At 32.8% G+C, this 21278-nt stretch overlaps 1 protein-coding gene and 2 long non-coding RNA genes across 4 annotated transcripts in view; 1 reads left to right on the top strand and 2 right to left on the bottom strand.

Moving 5' to 3' along the window:
• The window catches only part of LOC124449674 (serine/threonine-protein kinase/endoribonuclease IRE2-like), a 59919-nt gene extending 50194 nt beyond the window's left edge, over window positions 1-9725 (top strand). Inside the window, exon 5 of the mRNA XM_047000627.1 lies at window positions 8794-9725. Within this exon, the coding sequence (XP_046856583.1) occupies window positions 8794-9423 (630 nt within the window). The 3' untranslated portion in view covers window positions 9424-9725. The remainder of the gene's footprint in view (window positions 1-8793) is intronic.
• A 4972-nt stretch (window positions 9726-14697) lies between these two features.
• Window positions 14698-16986, bottom strand: LOC124449703. The gene is made up of 4 exons (XR_006949513.1): window positions 16897-16986; window positions 16507-16715; window positions 15721-15827; window positions 14698-14804 (listed from the first exon to the last, which is right to left on the bottom strand). It is a non-coding gene; the product is annotated as an uncharacterized LOC124449703 (long non-coding RNA).
• Window positions 16987-17020: 34 nt separating this feature from the next.
• On the bottom strand, window positions 17021-20797 carry LOC124449713. 2 transcript variants are annotated; one of them, XR_006949526.1, is made up of 5 exons: window positions 20386-20797; window positions 20135-20229; window positions 17844-19284; window positions 17649-17723; window positions 17021-17266 (listed from the first exon to the last, which is right to left on the bottom strand). It is a non-coding gene; the product is annotated as an uncharacterized LOC124449713 (long non-coding RNA). The 2 variants fall into 2 exon arrangements; XR_006949527.1 differs by having other exon boundaries at window positions 17021-17187.
• Window positions 20798-21278: the final 481 nt, after the last annotated feature.

Below are 21278 nucleotides of genomic sequence, written 5' to 3'. Positions count from 1 at the left end.
TGAATATACATATATATATATACTGTGTACGACGATAGTGTATGATCAAAATAATTCCAGACTTTTCTTTTAACTCCATTAGTAATTAAACAACAACAGTAAAATATGTGTTAATAACTATGTCTGCTTACAATTTTCATTCTTTGACAGGTCGCATAAAGTTGCATAAAATTGTAATAGTTTCCTTGTCCTCAAAACAGACAGTCAACAGCAACGCCGACTTTAGCAACTTTTTCTTAAAATTACTAAGATACTCGACAGAGATTGGCGACAACAGTTCGTTAACACTTATCAATGTGTGAACTCATTACAACGCCCTGAATAACCGAGTGTTAGGTCTTTACGGAGAAATATCGGACTGAATTTATTTGTACTGACCAAGACACTTAGGGAGAGGTTTGTGATAAAAACAGAGGTCCAAGATTTCTAAACAAAGACCGAGCAGGCGAAGTTAATAAAAAGTCAATTAGCTATATGGTATTATTTGACCTGAAACGAAGCTTTCTTTTCTTTTTCCATTCTTGCTGTTTTGCAAGGACTGGCTTTCACTCCTCTAGTTTTTGCCAGCAGAAAATATATAGTTTGAAATTGTGTCGCCTGGATAATAAAACCCCCTTTTCGAGTTTTCTTTTTTGACTTACATTCATACCATGGTTTTTTGTTTTGTTTTTATTTTCGTTTTACAAAATATTTGCTGTTTGCTTCATGAAGTTTTGGTAAAACACAAGACAATTGACACTCCGTGTAAACATTCTTTAATCTAGATAAACATTATTTAATCTAGATAAAAATGTTTACTATATACAGAGTGTCTATTGTCTTGTGTTTTACCAAAATACTCTTTGGCAGTCGTAATTCATAAAGTCTGTTTATCTACATTTATTTGTAAAATTACGCCTGATTAAAGCTGGTTCATTACGTGAAAATATATACTTCCCCCTCAATCTTTCCAATTGTAAGGTCATTTTATTACTTCAAAATGTCAGTCATGTAAAACAGTGCATAATATATGTATATGAGATTTTGGAGCTAATGGGCGAAACGAAATGAAATATATAGTTTTAAAAAGTTACTATCCAAAACTTTCCAATTTATTTGTTTGGTTTCTTTTTGAGGGCTGTTAATTCAATTTTTTACTTGTTGTCAAAAACGAAATACACAGCTTGTGTGGATAACGCTTTTTAAAATATTGTTCACAGAACTCACAAGTGGTGATGATGCTAATGCTAAAGATGTCGGAAGTTCTTCTTGTGTTGATTATACAAAACAAGGTATGCCCTTCTATTCTATTTTATTTTATATTAATTGCAAAACCTAAGCATATTTGTTTTGTATTGTATCACAATTCAATTCATTTGATTGGTATTTATGTGTTTTTATGAAGATTTGTATTATTTAGTAATATGCATGATGTACGTATACAGTGTTGCACTTTCGGACTCCAAACGTTCGTTTATTACGTATGTTCAATACTGTATCAATGACTTAAACTTTTCTCTTTTTGGCGAACGGCAAATAATTTAAATGTACTGTGTACCAGACGGCCGTGCTCAGCACAACTTGACAAGTCTTTGTTCATCTCAATAAATGCTGCGCAGAAGCAAAGTGGCGCAACTCTTTTTATAAAGTGCGCAAAAATTGACTACACTGCATAAGTTCCATCGAAGAAAAAGGATTACAATATATAGACTAAATCCTTTTAAATCAAATCAACATAATGTACACTATACAGGTAAACTCTGCATTTTAGAAGTGTTCAGGTTAGACCATCTGTTTTGAAAGTGCTCGTGTTTGATTACATTAATTACTATTTTCTTTGTTAGAGTACAGGAGATTAGTCGGAGTATAACTTTATTTCCAGATAGAAATTTATGTTTTTTTACTCCTGGCTTACAGCATCGAAAGTGTTGAAACTATTAAAAAAACATCACCAAGTCCAAGTTCTAATAAAAATTTTCTTCAAATACAGTCTTCAATCAACCTTTTAAATTAGCAAACGTTATGAGATATATGAGTTTTTTTCATCACATGTCTAAGCAACATTGAATGGTTTAATCTGTTTTCACCATTGCTGTAAAATTTTCTCACTTTAAAAATTGTACTTGAAGCACATTATCAGTCTGTTGAAATTAAATTGAAACATGAGGTGATAATCACAACATCAGTCTGATGATGAATTTGTAACAAATTCGCACCACCATGCATACATTACCTAGCTAATAACATTGAAAATTAGGCAAAGAACGGCCACCATCCAATGGACATGCTCGCCATACTTCAATAAATAAGAATTCCTGTTCATTGTAATAAAAATACCTCCAAATAATATGGAAAATGAGCAAATTTGAAAAGGTGAATTCGCAAAGCTCCACAATAAAAAGAAGGCTATTTACAATTTTCATTATGAATAATGTAGCATTAAATTGCATAATTATTAAACGATCTTCTAAATTCTAAATTTACAGAAAATTACAATTTATTTTGAGCTCTCTCTTAGCTAAGTATACTGGAGATCACCTCTTCAGTGTGAACATCATTCAAAAGTCCATAAAGATCATTTTCTAGCTTAGAATTAAATTTTGAATACTTTTTACTCAGAATTGCATTTTGAAAGTTGCATAGAGCATAAACGTTGCTGTATCAGTTTTTCTACTAGAAAATTTCCCAAAATAGATAAGCAAATAACATTACTAATCGCAAAACTTAAAAACAACGACTTTATTCATTGATTTCAATAAATTATTCCCACTGACCTCAAAATAAATAAATATAATTATTTCGACTATATTAGAAGAGTAAATGAGTCCAAAAATCTCATTTATAATTCAAATTGTGTCTTAACTGATGATTGTCAACTTACTTGATGACCTCCATTAAAAAATGCACGTGAATCAGACAAAGCCACTTACGACTTAAGCCTCCCGATTGAGCAAGCATAACGCTGCTGCTGAAATATCGCTTACAGAACTCAATGGCTGTATCATGATTTCTCAGATATTGTAGCACGGAAAACTGTATAGAGGACCGAAACTATAACTTTTAGTGGAGTGGGGGAGGTGTGTTTAAAAATGCTGATGATGAAATATCACTTACAGAACTTAATGGCTGAATCAGGTTTTCACAGATTTTGTAGCACGGATCACTGTATAGGGGGCTAAAACTATAAAGTTTAGTGGGGTTGGGAGAGGTTTTTAATAATGCTGCTGCTGAAATATCGCATACAAAACTCAATGGCTGTATCAGGTTTTCTCAGATATTGTAGCACGGACCACTGTATAGAGGGCTAAAACTATAAATTTTATTGGGGTGGGGGAGGGGTGTTCAATGATGCTGCTGCTGAAACATCGCATACAGAACTCAATGGCTGTATCACGTTTCCTCAGATATTTAATCTATATAAATAATGTTTACTATATACAGAGTGTCTATTGTCTTGTGTTTTACCAAAATACTCTTTGGCAGTCGTAATTCATGAAGTTTGTTTATCTGCATTTATTTGTAAAATTACGCCAAATGAAAGCTGGCTCATTACGTGAAAATATATACTGCCCTCTCAATATTTCCACTTGTAAGGTCATTTTATTACTTGAAAATGTCAGTCATGTAAAACGTAATATATGTATATGAGATTTTGGAGCTAATGGGCAAAACGAAATGAAATATATAGTTTAAAAAGCTACTATCCAAAACTTTGCAATTTATATGTGTTATTTCTTTTCGAGCGCTAGCTGTTAATTCATTTTTTTACTTGTTGTCAAAATAGATATACACAGCTTGTGTGGATAACGCTTTTTAAAATATTGTTCGTAGAAATCACAAGTGGTGATGCTGCTAATGCTAAAGATGTCGGAAGTTTTTCTGGTGTTGAAAATACAAAACAAGGTATGCCTTTCAATTCTAATTTATTTTATATATATTGCGTAACCTAAGCATATTTGTTTTGAATTGTATCACAATTCAAGTCATTTGATTGGTATTATGTGTTTTTATGAAGATTTATATTATTTAATAATGTGCATAATATACGTATACAGTGTTGCACTTTCGGACTTCAAACGTTTGTTTATTACGTATGTTGAATACTGTATCAATGGGTTAAATTTTCCTTTTGCGAACGACCAATAAACTAAATGTACTTTGTACCAGACGGCAGTGCTCAGCACAACTTGACAAGTCTTTGTTCATCTCAATAAATGCTGCGCAGAAGCAAAGTGGCGCAACTCTTTTTATAAAGTGGTCAAATTGACTGCACTTCATAAGTTCCATTCAAAAAAAAGGATTACGTGTTTGATTACAAATACAGTCTTCAATCATTCTTTTACATTAACAAATGTTATAGGATATATGAATTTTTTCATTACATGTCATAGCAACACTGAATGGTAACATTTGCAGCTGGTTTTATATGTTTTAAGCATGACAGTAAAATATTGTCACTTCACAATTTGTATTTCAAGCACATTATCAGTCATTTGAAATTAAGATGCAACATGAGGTGATAATGACATCATGCAATCTATTTTTTTAAAGTAACGTTTATTTATATTCTGCTTGTCTAATCATAGAAACTTCTCAACAAACTATCTTTTGGATATACTGTCATACTTCACGTTTGCACCACCATGCATACATTACCTAGCTAATGACATTGAAAATTAGGCAAAGAACGGCCACCATCCAATGGACTTGCTCGATATACTTCAATAAATAAGAATTCCTTTTCATTGTAATAAAAATACCTCAAAATCATATGAAAAATGAGCAAATTTGACAAGGTAAATTGTCAAAGTTCCACAATAAAATGAAGGCTATTTACAATTTTCATTATGAGTATTGTAGCATTAAATTCATATTTGTTAAACGATCTTCTAAATTCTGAATTTACAGAAAATTACAAGTTATTTTGAGATCTCTCTTTGCTAAGTATTCTGGAGATTACCTCTTCAGTGTGAACATCATTCAAAAGTCCACAAAGATCATTTTCTAGCTTAGCATTAAATTTTGAATACTTTTTACTCAGAATTGCATTTTCAAAGTTGCTTAAAGCATAAAAGTTGCTGTATCAGTTTTTTCTACGAAAAAATTTCCCAAAATAGATAAGCAAATAACGTTACTAATCGCAAAATATAAAAACAACGACTTTATTCATTGATTTGTATAAATTACTCCCACTGATCTCAAATGAATAAATATAATTATTTCGACTATATTAGAAGAGCAAGTAAGTCCAAAAATCTCATTTATAATTCAAATTGTGTCTTAATTGATGATTGTAAACTTGCTCGATGACCTCCATTAAAAGGTGCACGTAAATCAGACCAATCCACTTACGACTTAAGCCTCCTGATTGAGCAAACATAATGGCTGTGTCATGTTTTCTCAGATATTGTTGCACGGACCACTGTATGGAGGGCCAAAACTATAACTTTTAGAGGGAGGGGGTGTTTAATAGCGCTGCTGCTGAAACATCGCTTACAGAACTCAATGGCTGTATCAGGCTTTCTCAGATATTGTAGTACGGACCACTGTATAGAGGAACGAAACTATAAATTTTAGTTGGATGGGGGAGGGGGTGTTTAAAAAAGCTGTTGCTAAAATATCGCTTACAGAACTCATTAGCTGTATTATGTTTTCTTAGATATTGTATCACGGACCACTATATAGAGGACCGAAACTATAAATTTTAGTTGGATGGGGGAGGGGGTGTTTAATAAAGCTGTTGCTGAAATATCCTTACAGAACTCATTGGCTGTATTATGTTTTCTTAGATATTGTAGCACGGACCACTATATAGAGGACCGAAACTAGAGCTTTTAGTGGCGTGAGGGAAATAATTTTTAAAAAACGCTACTGATAAAATATCGCTCACAGACTTCAATGTCTGTATCATGTTTTCTTAGATATTGTAGCGCAGATCACTATATATAGGACCGAAACTGGAACTTTTAATGGGGTTTGGAGGGAGTGTTTAATAACGCTGCTGCTATATTATCGCTTAAAACTCAATGGGTGTATCATGTTTTCTCAGATATTGTAGCACGAACCACTCTATAGAGGGCCGAAACTATAACTTTTAGTGGGGTGAAGGGAGTGTTTATTAGCGCTGCTGGTGAAATATCGCCTACAGAACTCAATGGCTGTATCATGTTTCCTCAGACATTGTAGCACAGACCGCTGTATAGAGAACCGAAACTAGAACGTTAAATGGGTGAGAGAGGGGGATATTCATATCTACAAATATGATCGACTGATTTCTTGTGAAAGCCAACGTACTCTACATTAAACATAATACAACTATATATAAAAAAATAGACCAATAAATAGACAGGCAGATGTATAGGTATAAAATTGATATGAAAATTTTTTGTGGAAACATGGAATTTATTTGCTCAATTTCTCTCTTTAACTTTATTTATAAGAGATCTCCAAAGGAGTGTTCTTTTATACCAGAAAATTTTTCAAATTAGTAAAACGTGATTGGTAGCCAAAGATGTTACAACATTTGAAGCCGGAAGTTCAACCATTTTCTTGCATCGTTCGTGTTGCTTATCTTGTCAATTATATTATACTTTAACACTACAACCTCATGACTACTTTCACATGTTTCTAGAACAGACAAGAATTTTATAAAAAAGGCTGAAAGATATGATAAGAATTTAAATCGCTTACTTTTTGTGGTGTTAAATATTTATTGAATTGCATGATTCCTTTTCCTGAGTAAAATTTCATCAAAACGAAATTTTGTCGATAACGAAAATCCTGACACAATAGACACAAGACAGACAAATTGTTTCTTGTAAATAAACCATCATATGCTTAATAAAATAATTGAAAACTGCAAAACCATCTTCAATTTGGCAAAGGTAAAACAATACCAGCAATGTTGCACGAGAATAAGAAAAACAGGAGGTATGACTTGAGTTTGCAGAAAGAAAGATAACGAGGTTCACTTTACCAAATTGAATAAGAGAAACACTACGTGTCAGATAATTTAGAGTTAAAGCCTAAAATGCCTATAAAACGAAAATTTTGCAGCCTGTGTTAAACTTTTATTGAACAGAAATTTTAATATGACAACGGATTTCTCTACTAGTTTATGCGTATCTCTTTTCGTTCTCAAGATATTGAAGTTTTATTATGTTCGATTCATCTAACTTGTGATATCACATTGCATAATGAGAACTAGAATTATTCGGTACATTTGCTGATACTTTACTTCAACTTTGCAGAGTTTTTTCTTTGTGATGTGTTAATGATATAAAATACTGCCTACTATTATCAAAGTAAAGTTGTCAGGAAAATGAAGTGTATTTAAAACATGGCAACGACTCATTTTTCATGCAATATGATGTCACAAGTTAGATAAATTGGTAATAGCAAGGACTTCGCTTCAGTAATTTTAGAATGAAAGAGTCATACATAAAAGGTTTTTAAAGCATTCATTTCAAAAGTTCTTGTCAAAGTAAATATAATTTAACTAGCAAAGTTTTCGTTACATTGGCACTTTAATGATGTTCAAACAAGGTTTGAGAGAATAATTGTTGAGTTTTCGCTGCTGATCGAACTTCAACGTTCATATTTGGCATCAAACATAAGATAGTCTATCTAAATTATGAGTGTCGATAATGGAGAGAAAAATTAAATGAAGCTATTTTGTTATCTTCTGCTATAAAAAAAATTTCAGACTCTAAAAAATATGCTCTCAAAATTTAAATTTAATATTTTCGAAAAACATAAGGTTATTTCCTAAAAAAATATATGAAATTACTGCAGAAAGAAGTTTTTGTGATTAATTGTATGGTATAGGCTAACCTCAAATGTTGCCAGATTTGATTTTACAATTAAAGAACTTATGATTTGTCTAATGGTTGTTGATAAGTTTTTCAAAATGTACGGTAGCTAATAATATCCTTTCCTGATTGGGAAAGTTTAAGCTATTTTGACGTATTAATTTCGTTTCTTCTCCCTTGAATATAATGTTTTATCTAATTTTTTAGAATTAGTGTTGCAAGAGTGGAAATACATTGATGAATCAACGAAACATAAAAATGTTTTAAAATTGATTGAATATGGACGCAATTCCAGTGTTGAGGTTAAAGTGGTGGGCAATGTACGAGTAATTTTCTCAAAAGAGTTTTGCATTGGCGAAGGAAGTGGTGCAACCCGTGTTTATCTTGGACTGGGTACGGATGGTTACGGTAAAGCAGTGAAACGAATACATCGAGATAGATACAACGAGCTTGCTCTGCAGGAAAAGGAAATTTTAAATCAATCCAACGCAAAAAAATCGAAATATGTTGTGAATTATTCCTTCTTAGAAGATGATACTCGAACGGAGTATGTCTATTTAATATTAGACTTATGTGAAGAGTCGTTGGAGAGTTATGTGAAATCTTCTACTTTTGAAAATCCAAAAGAAGTTCTTCCCAAAATCCTCAGACAAATTTTGCAAGGATTAGCCGATCTTCATAGTGGCCCAGATCCTATTCTTCATCGGGACTTAAAGCCCTCCAATGTTCTCCGAGACTCACAAGACAACTTTCTTATAGCTGACTTTGGCATTAGTCGAATATTGAAGAATGATTCTACGACACATGAAAGCAGTGCTAACAAAGGAACGGAATATTGGATTGCTCCTGAATCATATTGTGAAAAGGAAGATTCTGTTGATAAAGGACGTTACAAAAGAAGCTCTGATGTATATGTAAGTGTAGGAATGCAAACATTTGTAAGTTTTGAAGAAACTCAATGCCGTGAAATTGCATTTTTATGCAACGCTTTTTATTATTTTAGAACGCAGGGATGGTAGCTTATTATGTAAGAACACAAGGAAAACATCCTTTTGGAAGTCAACGGTATAGACTGGACAACATGCTGAAGGGAAACCCTGTTGGTTTGGATGAAATCGACGATGAAACACTAAAGGCCCTTCTGTCGTGGATGTTAAATCTAAAACCTAAAAACAGACCATCGGCTAACGAGGCGTTAAAACATCCATTTCTTATGTCCAATGACGAGAAATTCGACTTATTATGTAAAGTTGGAAATCTTCAGCAGATTAAGACAAATGATCCCCAGTGTAGTGTCGTTCAACAATTGAATAGCGAATCCTCAGATTGGAAAAGCCAAATGGATAGTGATGTTTATGATTTTTTTGTGAATAAATGGACCTATAACTCTTCATGGACAGAATGCTTAAGACTTATTCGAAATATTGACCAGCATTGGAAGGATCTAACAAAGCGAAAACGAAAACCAGAACTATTATATAAGATTGGCGATTGCAGGGCGTATTTTCTCCGAACATTTCCTAATCTCCCTGTTCGGGTACATGCTGCTGTCAGGTCAAATGAAGAATTGAAAAACGAAACAAATCTCAAGAACTTTTTTAATGAAAGCAAACTACATCATTACACAATTTAGATACAACAGAACCTGTTGGGGTAAAAAAGTAGGTATTAAGAAATCATTGATACTGTAGAGATCTTATTTTATAGATATAAAGAAAAACAGTTTCTACAACGTATTTAGATGATATTTCACCCCATTTCTGGTAAAACTATAGCCTGTGGTATTCATTGATACAATGTATGTATTTAATTTTTACTGTAAATTGTTTTGGACGGAAGGCAAATATGACATTAAAAGTTAACTTTTATGCTTGGCTGCACTCATAAATTTTGCTCTACATTCATCCAACATAATAAACTCGTATACGATAAAAATTGTATTTCTGAAATTATTATAATTACCAAAAGTCTGGTATTGGTGTTTTGAGCTTTTGGGAGTTCCTTATCGTATAAACCTGACCCTCAGAAGTTGTGCATAAATCCTTAAGTAGAATCTTTTGTGTTTTATTATCTCACATTAATTACGTAGCTGATCAATATAAAATAGTTGAATTAAATAACATTTTCATGAGATTGAGTGATTGACAGCATTTTGTCTAATAATTTGTTTATGGACACAATAATGTTTTAATTAGTTTTATAGAAAAATATTCATAGTTGTCATCATTTTCTGATATTTATCTTATTTCATGCGCTGTAACCATAACAATTATGTCGTGCCTAAATCCACACAACTAAAATACAAGTGCTATGTATTTAAAATTTCTTAAATGAATATTGAATATACACCTAAATACACGTAAGGTTAACTAAGGCGCTATTGCCTACATTCTAAAAACTCTCTCACACTCACATTTACTGAATAAAGTTTCAAAATCATCTTATAACCGCTGGAAGACCTTGAATTTACTCCACAGATAGAAAATAGTGCAAAGTTATGTTGATTTTATCATCTCAGATCCCATATCATCTGGTAGGTATCCGCACATTAATGTCACATGAAAGCACTCAGTATTAGTTGTGCAACAGTTTTAGTTGAAAGTTTTGTAAATCATTTATATAAATTTTGAGCTTTTGGGCTTTTTTATTTTATTGAATTAACTTTGCAAAGAGCATACTTTAACAACAAAAGAACGTAAACAACTTCTAAATGACAAAGGACAATGCTACAGCTTTCTCCAGTTACTGCAGCCTTTTAAACACAACGTTGCAAAGAGCATACTATAAAAACAAAAGAACGTAAATAACTTCTAAATGACAAAGAACAATGCTACATCTTTCTCCAGTTTCTGCAGCCTTTAAACACAACGTTGCAAACATTAAAAACAACACGATTTATATAATGTATAATAAATGCGAAAGATTCTTCTTGAATTGATGAAGGCTGACATTTTTGCCTCTTAAGTTGTTTGGATTTATTCTAGAGTGTACTGCATCTATTTAATTAAGATTTAGAAACATTCTCATTTTACAATGAGCTGTAACATATGACAGCTAGATTTTCTGGATTGTACAACCATGTTTCACTTTGGCAGCGAGGATTGGCTTGTAATGGTAACTAATCTTCACCAATCGTCACAAGACAATCAATTATGTTGCATTCGTTTACAAACCAAATAGTATCATTTTTTAAAGAGCCTATGACACGAAAATTTTTTTGTTTGCAATGACAATGTAATTTCTAAAACAGTTTATGCAATCATTTTTAATTTTTGAGATATTGAGGCTCAAAAGTACGTTTGGTCATATCATATCAGTGTTACCAGATTGTGAACAAAGTTCATAGATTTGTGAACTTTTTGATTTCTTCATGAACTTTTCATGAACATGAAAAATTTGTGAACTTTTTGTGAACTTTTCAAAATTCTCTGTAGGTTTTCATGAACCTTGTATTGTCATTGCTTTAAGATAGAAAATAATAAGTACAATGATTCAGTAATAAAAATAGTAAATTGTTTACTTCTTGTAACAGGTAATAATATGTCAAAAGTTAAACTATTTACGTATTACATAAATTATGTTAAACTAAAATTAATTTGCTGTGTTTTTTCCCGCTACTTTGTCCTGTTTTGAGTTTTTATTTAACAAAAATGTCGAAGGATCAAAAAGCAACGTCGTTATGAACATGTTGGAAAGCGATGGCGATGCTGATGACGGTTGTTCATCCGTAAATGATAATGAAAAATGTGAAGCTCCAAATCCTAAAAAATAAACAGCCGATTTTACTCACAAAGGACAACTTATAGCTAAGTCTAATACAAAAAGAACAGTTGAAATTTATGATCACATTCTTACTTCTGCAGATTGTCTACACTAGACCAACAAGCAAGCAAACTGTTAAATACAGGCAAACATACCGTCATGCTTGGGAAAAAGATCCTTTGTTGAAGGGTTGGCTGCACCCTGTTGCCAAAAATCCAAGCAAAGCGTACTGCAATGTTTTTAAAAGAGAGCTCACAGCAGTTATAACTGCCTTAAAAAAAAACATAGCAAAACCACACATCACAAGGAAAAAGTCAAGTTTTTGTTAATCCTACCCTGAGTTGAAATAATTCCATATTTGCTCGTCGTTCAGGCCTAATAGATGGAAAAGTTCAGGAAGCTGAGTTGCGTGTGGTCAGCTTTATCAGCTTTATGGAGTTCGTGCTTCCCAAGTTCACAGAGCTAAATGTCATGTTCCAGAGTTCGAAATCTTCTGTCCACTGACTGCACAATGGTTTGAATGCTATTTAAAGAGAAAGCTGCTACTTAAACGAAGCCTACTAGAAAGGGTTAACATTGAAAGACATCGATCCAGCCAGTAAAGTGAATTTCATGCCATTGTCAAAAATGTATATGGGAGCTCAGATTGCCCTTTGTTTGACAAAAGATGAATACAAGCAACGACCAACAGATGTGCAACATTTTCTTAAGTGTGTGCAAGAATTTTACATTGTAGCTGCTTCTCAAATAAAGAGTCAATTTCCAATAGGATATCCGATCATTGAGATGCTTCAAGTCTTAGATGCAGGCCTGAGTCGTGCAAAGTTTTCTTCTCTTGCTCCTCTTGCCATGGCTTTTCCAAATATTATATCCGAGTCTCAACAACAAGCACTTGATGATCAGTGGCGTATGCTTTCTCATGTCACCTTACTCTTCGACAGTGATGGTATGGAACCATAAGAATTTTGGGGTTGCCTTGAAAAGATTACCGATAGCATTGGAAATTCAAAGTTTGATTTTTTGTGTGATTTCATGCAAAGTTTGCTTTGCTTACCTCATGTAAATGTCGATATGGAAAGAGTGTTTTCGTCAGTCAGCTCAATCAAGACCAAGAGCAAAAATCAATTGCAAACTGCAACTGTCCGGCATTGATAAAAGTAAAAAGTGGTGTCAAGTTGTCTGGTGGTTGCGTAAAGTTTTCACCCCCACTTGGAGCTAAACAAAGGATATCAAGCAGCAGTCTTTATGCTGACAAGAACAACGAGGACTCGACTGAGGGGCAATTAAAAACTGTACATAGATTCTTAACAGTTTACTTAAGGCTTGAAAGTAAGCCGAGTATCGATGAATGAAGCATTTACCCAAAAGGATAATATAGTTTAAACAGGTCGCCTCTCCTTCATTGGTTAGTCTGGGAAAATATCTTTAAGCCTGATTTCTTTTCGTTCCTCATATTTGTTTATTGTAACTTTTGCTCTTTAAATTTATTCAATTTGCTAATCAATGTGATTTGATAGAGCTGTTCTAGATTTCAATCAATTATTTATCGTTTTTGGTGATTTCTGGTCATGTTACGTGTATGCTCAACAATCACAAACAATCTCCGAGCTATTCCGGCAATTTCCGACACATTCCGACTTTAAAAATGTAGATAAATGAACTTTTGGTAATTTTTGTGAACTTCTGACGTCAGAGAATATGAATAATTAGAAATTTTATCTGGCAACACTGTATCATGTGTACAGTTTTGTACTTTTGTCATTTTGTTTCATTAGAATCGAATTTTTCTACGTTTAAAGCGTTTACTTTCTCAACTTATTTCATAGCACGAACAATATTTACAATAAATCATCTTACGTGTGTTGTGTTTCCTTATTTTGTATTCACTCTTTGGATAATTCATTCGCAATGAAGATGGTTTGAAAGAATTTTGACTATGTTTTGATTAAATAACACCTCTTAAAAATTTTTGTGTTCACCACTAAAACCTGTGGTTGGTTTTATTGATTATGCCTATAAGAAGGCAAAAAAAGTACACTTTACACCTGTCAATCAATGGAATAAAGCTAGTCATAGTTAAAGGGAAAATCATTTTTGATAGGCGTTGTGAATTCCTGCAGATGAAGCAACTAGCCCCAGTTACATTTGTATGTATTGAGCATTCTGGCGTCCTGACCACAGCTGTGTGACAGTGGGTGCTTTGAGAATTGAAAGATATGATTTTGTACAATTCCACCGTTTAATCTCCTTTACAAATATGAGAGCGAAGAAATGAATAATGGTTACATAGTAGTAGTAAGTCTGTGCTTACGTTATTGAATTTGGGAACCCATTTTATGAGTATGACACCATCACAGCAAAGTTTTGCATTAGACTTGCACTTGAAAATTTTATTTTTAAATTCATGACATGAAACATTGATCGAAAAAGCTTAACTGCTCTAGAATATCAAGCGTTTTGTCCTGACGTTTTATATTCTAGGTGGTGTAAGAACTGTTCTCGTTCTCTGTTGCTCATTCATCATCACCTACACTGACACACGTTATCTTATTTCTTATATATTTTACATAGTGTAAAGACTGTTTTTGTTCTCTGTAGTTCATTCATCACTACCTACACTGACACACGATATCTGGCTGCTCAATGGTGGCGTGGTTTTATTCATCTGCAAAAGAAGAAAAACTATGTTAAATTACTCATTCAGTTTACTTAAATTATTGACTATGGCTTTAAGGATTAGTGGGATTTTTTGCTGTTGTGAATAGTCTAAAAAGAATATTATTTGTGAAAGAATGTTATATGCAGTGCGGTGTTTGAAATTAAATTAAGATATGATCTTCGCACTTTGCTGGACAATCTAAGCAATTGTCTCATGAGCCTGAAAAATTCAGGTGACTCAACGGGTAAAGTTTTATTCACTTACAGGTGACGTCGGGGACCAACGTTAAGTAAACGTTTTTTTGTGAACTCGTAGGAACTTGGCGACGTAGGATGAACGTTGGGATGTAACGTATTTTTAATCTAAGCCCGACGTTTATACAAAGTTTATACAACGTTTATCCGACGTTCATTTAACATACAATAAATGATGCATTATTTGTAAAATCATAAAACAGCCTTTCCAATGATACGAACTAAAGTTTAATTTCCTTATAATCAACTTTTAATTCATCTATTTTGCAGTGCGTGTTTTAATATACATATTTACAAAAATGCTAATTAAGCCGATTCCAATAAGTTGCCTTTTTGGACCTGCAAGAAAATAACATTTATGATTATTAGAAAATGGTCGTCTAGATATCATTTTTACATGTCTTACCACCTACAACAACATTGACATATTTGTCTGTAAAAGATGCCATTTAAATGGAAACTGAATCGTCTGCTTTATGTATATCTTCTTAATTTAATTTATATAAACATATGGACCAAAGTATTTTTTAGTTTTATTCACTTAAAAGCAATCGAATAAATCCACTTATATAAATGCCACTACGTACGTAAGTCTGATATAAGAAATTATCTCGCGCTACAACGTCATCTCATACGCACGAGAAACAAAACAAGTGAACAAAACTTTCATCGTTACGGCACCTTTTTCACATTTAACCAACACTGTCTTTTTTATATAAATAATAAAACAATTATTGAATTGGGTTTTCACGTAATATAAAGAATTATCAAGGCATCAATGTGTTCTATCTGCCTCAGCGTTGGTAAATTGAACAAACCTTGGCCTTCATAAGTCTTAATTCATATACTATTTCATTCAATAATTGTTTAATATCACGCTAAGCAAATTGTATATTATAAATCTAATCATGCAGTTTGAGTTAAGAAAATTTAAAACTTGCACTAAATCTAATACCTGCACTAAAATGAACGTTTTTAAAGGTACGCATTATGTATATGTGTCCATTCCATTTTGCTTTACTTATAACTGAAGGACGATGAAAGACACATGCTCACTTTCTTCATATGCACATGCCAATAATGTTATTGTGTATTTTTCTCAACTTACACAGACAAGAAAACAAAAATATGCTAACTATGAGATTACGGAGTAAAATAAGTTGAGTTCTCCCTGTCTAAGTTGAGAAAATCAAACAAAGAAAAAGTGGCATCTATATACTTTACCCAGAAATCTATGATGATAATGACATGTTACCTGAAATCTGGAACCACCTTGCTTGCCTGGAGCATATTTTAAAAATTCGGCAATTTGCTCTTCAACGTTGGCCTCGCTGCATCCTTTATGAGCGCTGAGGCAGGCTTCTAACAAGTGAAACGAAACAGAAAAGACATACTTTAAATAAATTGCATCGATAAAACACTAAATCATTTTCGTAAGCTGAATGATAAACAACAATTCATTATAGTGACATATGCAAAACAGTTTAATGTATTAGCTTTTAAAACTTGAAACAAAATTCCTTATGACAAGGAGCAACATAAATGGCTGTTTTTCCAATTCATGAACAAAAAAAAAGAGTGAATGATGAGAGCTTTTAGAAAGACCAGTTTCTTTGTTAGAATTTTTCAGCACAAATAAAACGACACACTCCTAAGAGCCGTTTGAAGTATCGTAACGTATTTAAATCAATCAGAACACGACAATGCTCTCACGAAAAACACGATGCTAGATTCATATAGTTTAATCAGATAATCTGACCGCCTAACGTCACGAAAATCTTCATTAAAATTAAGTTTCAGACTTTAAAAAACGTGCATGTTTTCAAGTTTCAAACACAAATGGTAGAAAAAAGTCAATATTATGTTACGTAATTGCAAATGAAACAATCGTTTTCACGTTTCCAAACCGATAAAGGGGAAATGCTATGCCTTCCTTTCTCACATTTTTTTACGTAACACTTGAAAGAGTCATGCATAAAAAATAGGCAGTGCCAATAAATATTACTGGATACGTATGGGTGGTTAACTTTCCAAAACTTACCAACTTTCTTTTGGACTTTTTTCTATTAAGAATAGAGGATAGGTCCTCAAGTTCTTCAACCGTATCTAAGGGATTAGGTACAGCATCTTCCAAAATTTCGTGCTCGTCTACACCTTTCGTAACGCTTAACAGAGCACGCAATATTGACAACGCTTCTTCTTGCTTATTAATTAATGTTTCCAGTTTGGTGAGAACTGATCTTTGGAAGCCTACAAGATAGATAAGAAAATAATAGAATAACTCATGTATAACCTACGTAATATCTTAAAAATATAAAACCTTTCAACATGCTAACAAGAAAATTCAAATAAAACGCGCATCAAATTGCTAATTGAATACATATACATAATAACAACGCTATTCAAAAACTATATACTGCAGAAAAGGTACCATTAACGTTTGGTTAAGAACGTCTTCCTGCAGGTGTTATGTTCATAAAACTTGTCGAAGGCGTTTCGTGCGATGAAAGGTCATGCGCATCTGAAAAGCAATCACGTGTTGCAGTTAGTTGTGAAGAAAAAGAAACATTTCAAACGACACGAAATGAACGTAAATGAAAACGTAACAACAAGACATGCAATAATGAATTGTAAGAAAAGCTTGCCTAAGACACCACTGTTTCGTGGAGAATGTCTTTCTCTTGTTGTTCCAGTTGTAGGAATTCCTTGTGAAGAGACGTTGCTTGTATTTACAGAAAAAACACGTACTGGGTTTAACATATATCTTTATTGAACGCACGAACGTCACTTAAATTAAGGCACTACAATTTTCAAAAGTCAGAAACAGAAAGGTGACTAAAATAAAAATCTCGAGAAAGTTTCATTTAGTAGTTTGATAGCAAACGCTGAGAATTAGACTTGAACGAATGTATTTTGATTAAATTGTGGTGAACACAACTGTAATTTTAACTATAACTAACATTTTGTGAACTAATTGCAACAATATTTTAAAGGACCAACGCCTACAGCACCTGTAGAACATACATAAGCCCTATAATGCAACGATGGGCGTAGAAAAACAATAAATGTACAATACGAATGTTAAAGTTATTGAAAAAGAATCAATCAAAATTATTTAAACATTTTAGTCGACATATTATATGAAAGTTGTTGGCTAGTCAGTTCTGATGACAGAAAACTTACCACTACGTTGAGATGGTGTCCTACTAGTAGAAGGGGACGTTATTGCATGATCCTTTGTGTTTAGGATTTCTGGTGCTAGTTCACCGTCATATAAATATAGATCAACATTATATTAGTATGATAAGAGAAATTTTATACATGCATGTTTCTGTAAAAAATTGTCGTCTTGTACCAGGATTATAATAGCGCTTATACCTTTTTCTGCAAAGGGAGATCAGCTCGCTGTATACCGGCGAATCTAAAAAGCAAAATCACTCATTACATTTAAAGGCAACGTAGCAATGTGTGAAAAACTGCACACTGTTTGAATTCTGTAGCTTTCCATCTGTCAACGTCCATTAAACTCCTAGGTTTTTGCACAAATGTAGAGGGGATAAATTGTTTAAGCTCCACCAATTTTTTACTAACAGCCTCTACATGGGCAACAGACATTATAGTAGCGCAATTTCCCCTCATCCAAACCATAATCAATTTACGCATAACACCCAGACACAGTTGATGCACGTAGTCAATTGGAAATTATTCTACCATATCAACAGGCAAGTGACGGAAAGGGCTAACAAAGCGATGATGTTCTTCTTGTATCTGCTTTCTAACGGAAATATTACTGCACAATTCTATATTAGTATTTTGAGAGTAAGTCCCTAGACCAAGCCACTTCCCTTTTTGTGTACACTTGTCACAACCAAAATAACCAGTACAAAGTTTTGTACCTTTAACAAGTACTCTTGCAGGAGCATCACAAACAATTCCCCTTACTGTAACAGTCAGAACCTTTTCCCCATCTTGGACTCCCCTTTCTAGAATACCCTTCAAATTTTCTATAAAATCATCCAAAAACTCCAAGTCTTTTGGCTTCGAGTCACCACATGTTAGGACAATAGGAAACACTACAACAGGTTTGATATTCAAAATCGCACACAACACTGGCCATACATTTTTTGCAGAACTTTTAAACAAAGGAAGCCCATCAACATTTAAAGAGATTTCAAGATGATAAATGTTCTTAACTGTTTCACAAGGGGCTTGTGAAAGTGCTTTAACAATTGTTCACCAAAAGAGAAATATGTGTAATCTATGCCAGATTATTTCTGAATGGGAATACATCTTGATGTATGCAACAAAGTGCAGGCACAACTAGGCAAATTTGGATGACAATTATCCTTAGGAAGAGGAAGCAAACCATCAACAGAATTTTGCTTAATTTAGTACTCATTCACCCAATCAACTAACCCATCTTGAAAAGAAACATTTAAACTATAATGTTCAAAATCAGAAGAATCAGAAGAATGCCTTTCCTCAATATCTGCATTCACATGCACTAAAAAATCAGCTTTTCCATGGCAAAAAGAAACATCTAAAGAATCAACTTCACCAGAAACAGCACGGTCATTTTCCCCAATATCACAATCATTAAGACCAACTTTTAAAGAGAAAGAACTTTGTTTAGGACTGGCAATGGTTCAAGCTGATTTTTGTAAAGGATATGAATGTCCAAGGTCATTATCAAAAACATTATTGAACAGATTACAACAGCCATCATCATTAGGCATTGCATCACTGCATCTTAAAGCTTTATTAGCAGCAATCCATTTTTTTTTGTATTGCGCCTGGTCACATTTCATTATGATATGAACTAAAATAAATAATAAAATGTAACTGTCACTCTATTTATTTTTGATTAATGTAAACATATCCTAATGTTACAACCCATTCCCCCTAATGTTACAACCCATTCCCCCTAATGTTACAAACCATTTCCCCTAATGTTACAACCCATTCACAGATTATGTTTACTTATATGTCTCCTCAACCATTTGTAACTTATTCTCTTCTTTACATGCATGTATCATACCTAATTTATACATAACCCTAAAATTTTAAGTATAACATTATAGTTTACTTGCTAACAACAGCAAATGGAAAATGCTTTAAGCAACTAAATAAAAATAATTTAAATGACATTGCAAGCTTACTAAAGAAATAGGCAAAGTTAATAAACCAATCTAAGAGATAAAAAAGTGGGTTGTAAACTACATATTGTCTTGAATGCAATAATTGGACAAACGATACTTACTAGTATTATAAAGCAACCATGCATTGTTATGAATAAACATTCAATTACCTCTTTGTAAAATTATACCACTGTTTAAAAACTGCTGTGATTTGCAATAGAAAGTAAAACTATTTTAAGGTTTAAGGCTACGTGATTCTTAATCAAAAACATTTTGTAAATCACATAATCACATAACCCCATGTTAAAAAATATTAATCATCAACGCTTATCAGTCAGTCAGTTAATATAATTCCAGATATGCTAAAACGTGATATTTACGTAAGATTTCAGATATAAAACAGAATTTTGACAATTAAATTCATACGATTATACATCGGGAGTTCAATGATCACAAAAAATTGTAATCATTAAATTTGATAAGTAATTTTTGATAACTATAAACATCAGTCACGTGAATGATTTGACATACCCTAGATCCGCCTCTGCATGTTATGACAATAACAACCATACGTACTGATGAATACCGTATCCAAATGCTGTAGCAAGGTGTAGTGATAATATTATCTTTATAAAATAAAAATAGAAATTAAAACTAAGAATAAACTAAGCTTAGTAAATTTGTTTGTTCCTACACCAATATACCCGGACTCATAAAGTCACGGCAAAAGTAACATACGACAATGTCTAGATTATAAAGAATGATAAAATAAAGGTACTCACCACAATTTTAAGCATTGAAACATATTCTAGATCATAACTGCCTCTAAACGTGGAAAGCGAGCTGTGAATTATCTTGCCTTGGCCACTATGAGGCAAATTCGATTCTTGCACGAGCGATTTTCAAATGAACATGAACGCCGATATTTTACAGGTATCGAAATAATTTTCATGTCAAATTGATTTAAAGAGCTTGGGTTATCAATGACAGATATTTGAAATAAGTAAAACGTCGCCAAATGTCTTAAATATTCGAAAATCCTTGTTTGTAAACGTTATCCGCCAAACACTTCTACAGTAATTTGTATTTCTAGTGGGTAACCGGAAGTGCATTTTGCATATATAATTAGGCTTCACATTTAAAAAGAAAAGCTCAAAATAATTCGCGATTTCGCTGCCAAGCAAGAACCCGATGTAGTGTTCATCGCAGAAACATAGCTTACATGATACTTGTAATCTTGAGATATCTGAGTACAACATTGTTTATAAGAACAAAGCTTTTCGACTACATGGAGGTGGGTTAAAATTATGCCAATCAACTAGTTATAAACTAATTAGTTAATTCAATTACAGCAATGGACATCTTTATATTCTTGGTGTGAAGTCGTTTTGAATTGTGCTTTTAATAGACTTAACTTTTGCCATCCTATGAATCAATTCTGATTACCAGAAACAGCTTGAAATATACCTAAATGATACAACCAAACATCGGACATGATCTTAACAAATCTTTATAGTTTCTACAATAAGAATTCTATATCAGCTTTCCTTCATTTAACTTCATTTAATTTATCAGAATATAATGTAATGTTATCCTATCAAGGCGTGAGATTTACTTTTCCCAACATTTAAGCCAACGAACGCCTATTTTGTCTTATTCAACTTAAACAAGAAAA

Source organism: Xenia sp. Carnegie-2017, unplaced genomic scaffold (genome assembly GCF_021976095.1).
Source record: "Xenia sp. Carnegie-2017 unplaced genomic scaffold, XeniaSp_v1 HiC_scaffold_23, whole genome shotgun sequence".
Classification (NCBI taxonomy): Eukaryota; Metazoa; Cnidaria; class Anthozoa; order Malacalcyonacea; family Xeniidae; genus Xenia; species Xenia sp. Carnegie-2017.
This window is presented reverse-complemented; position numbering and strand designations above follow the sequence as displayed.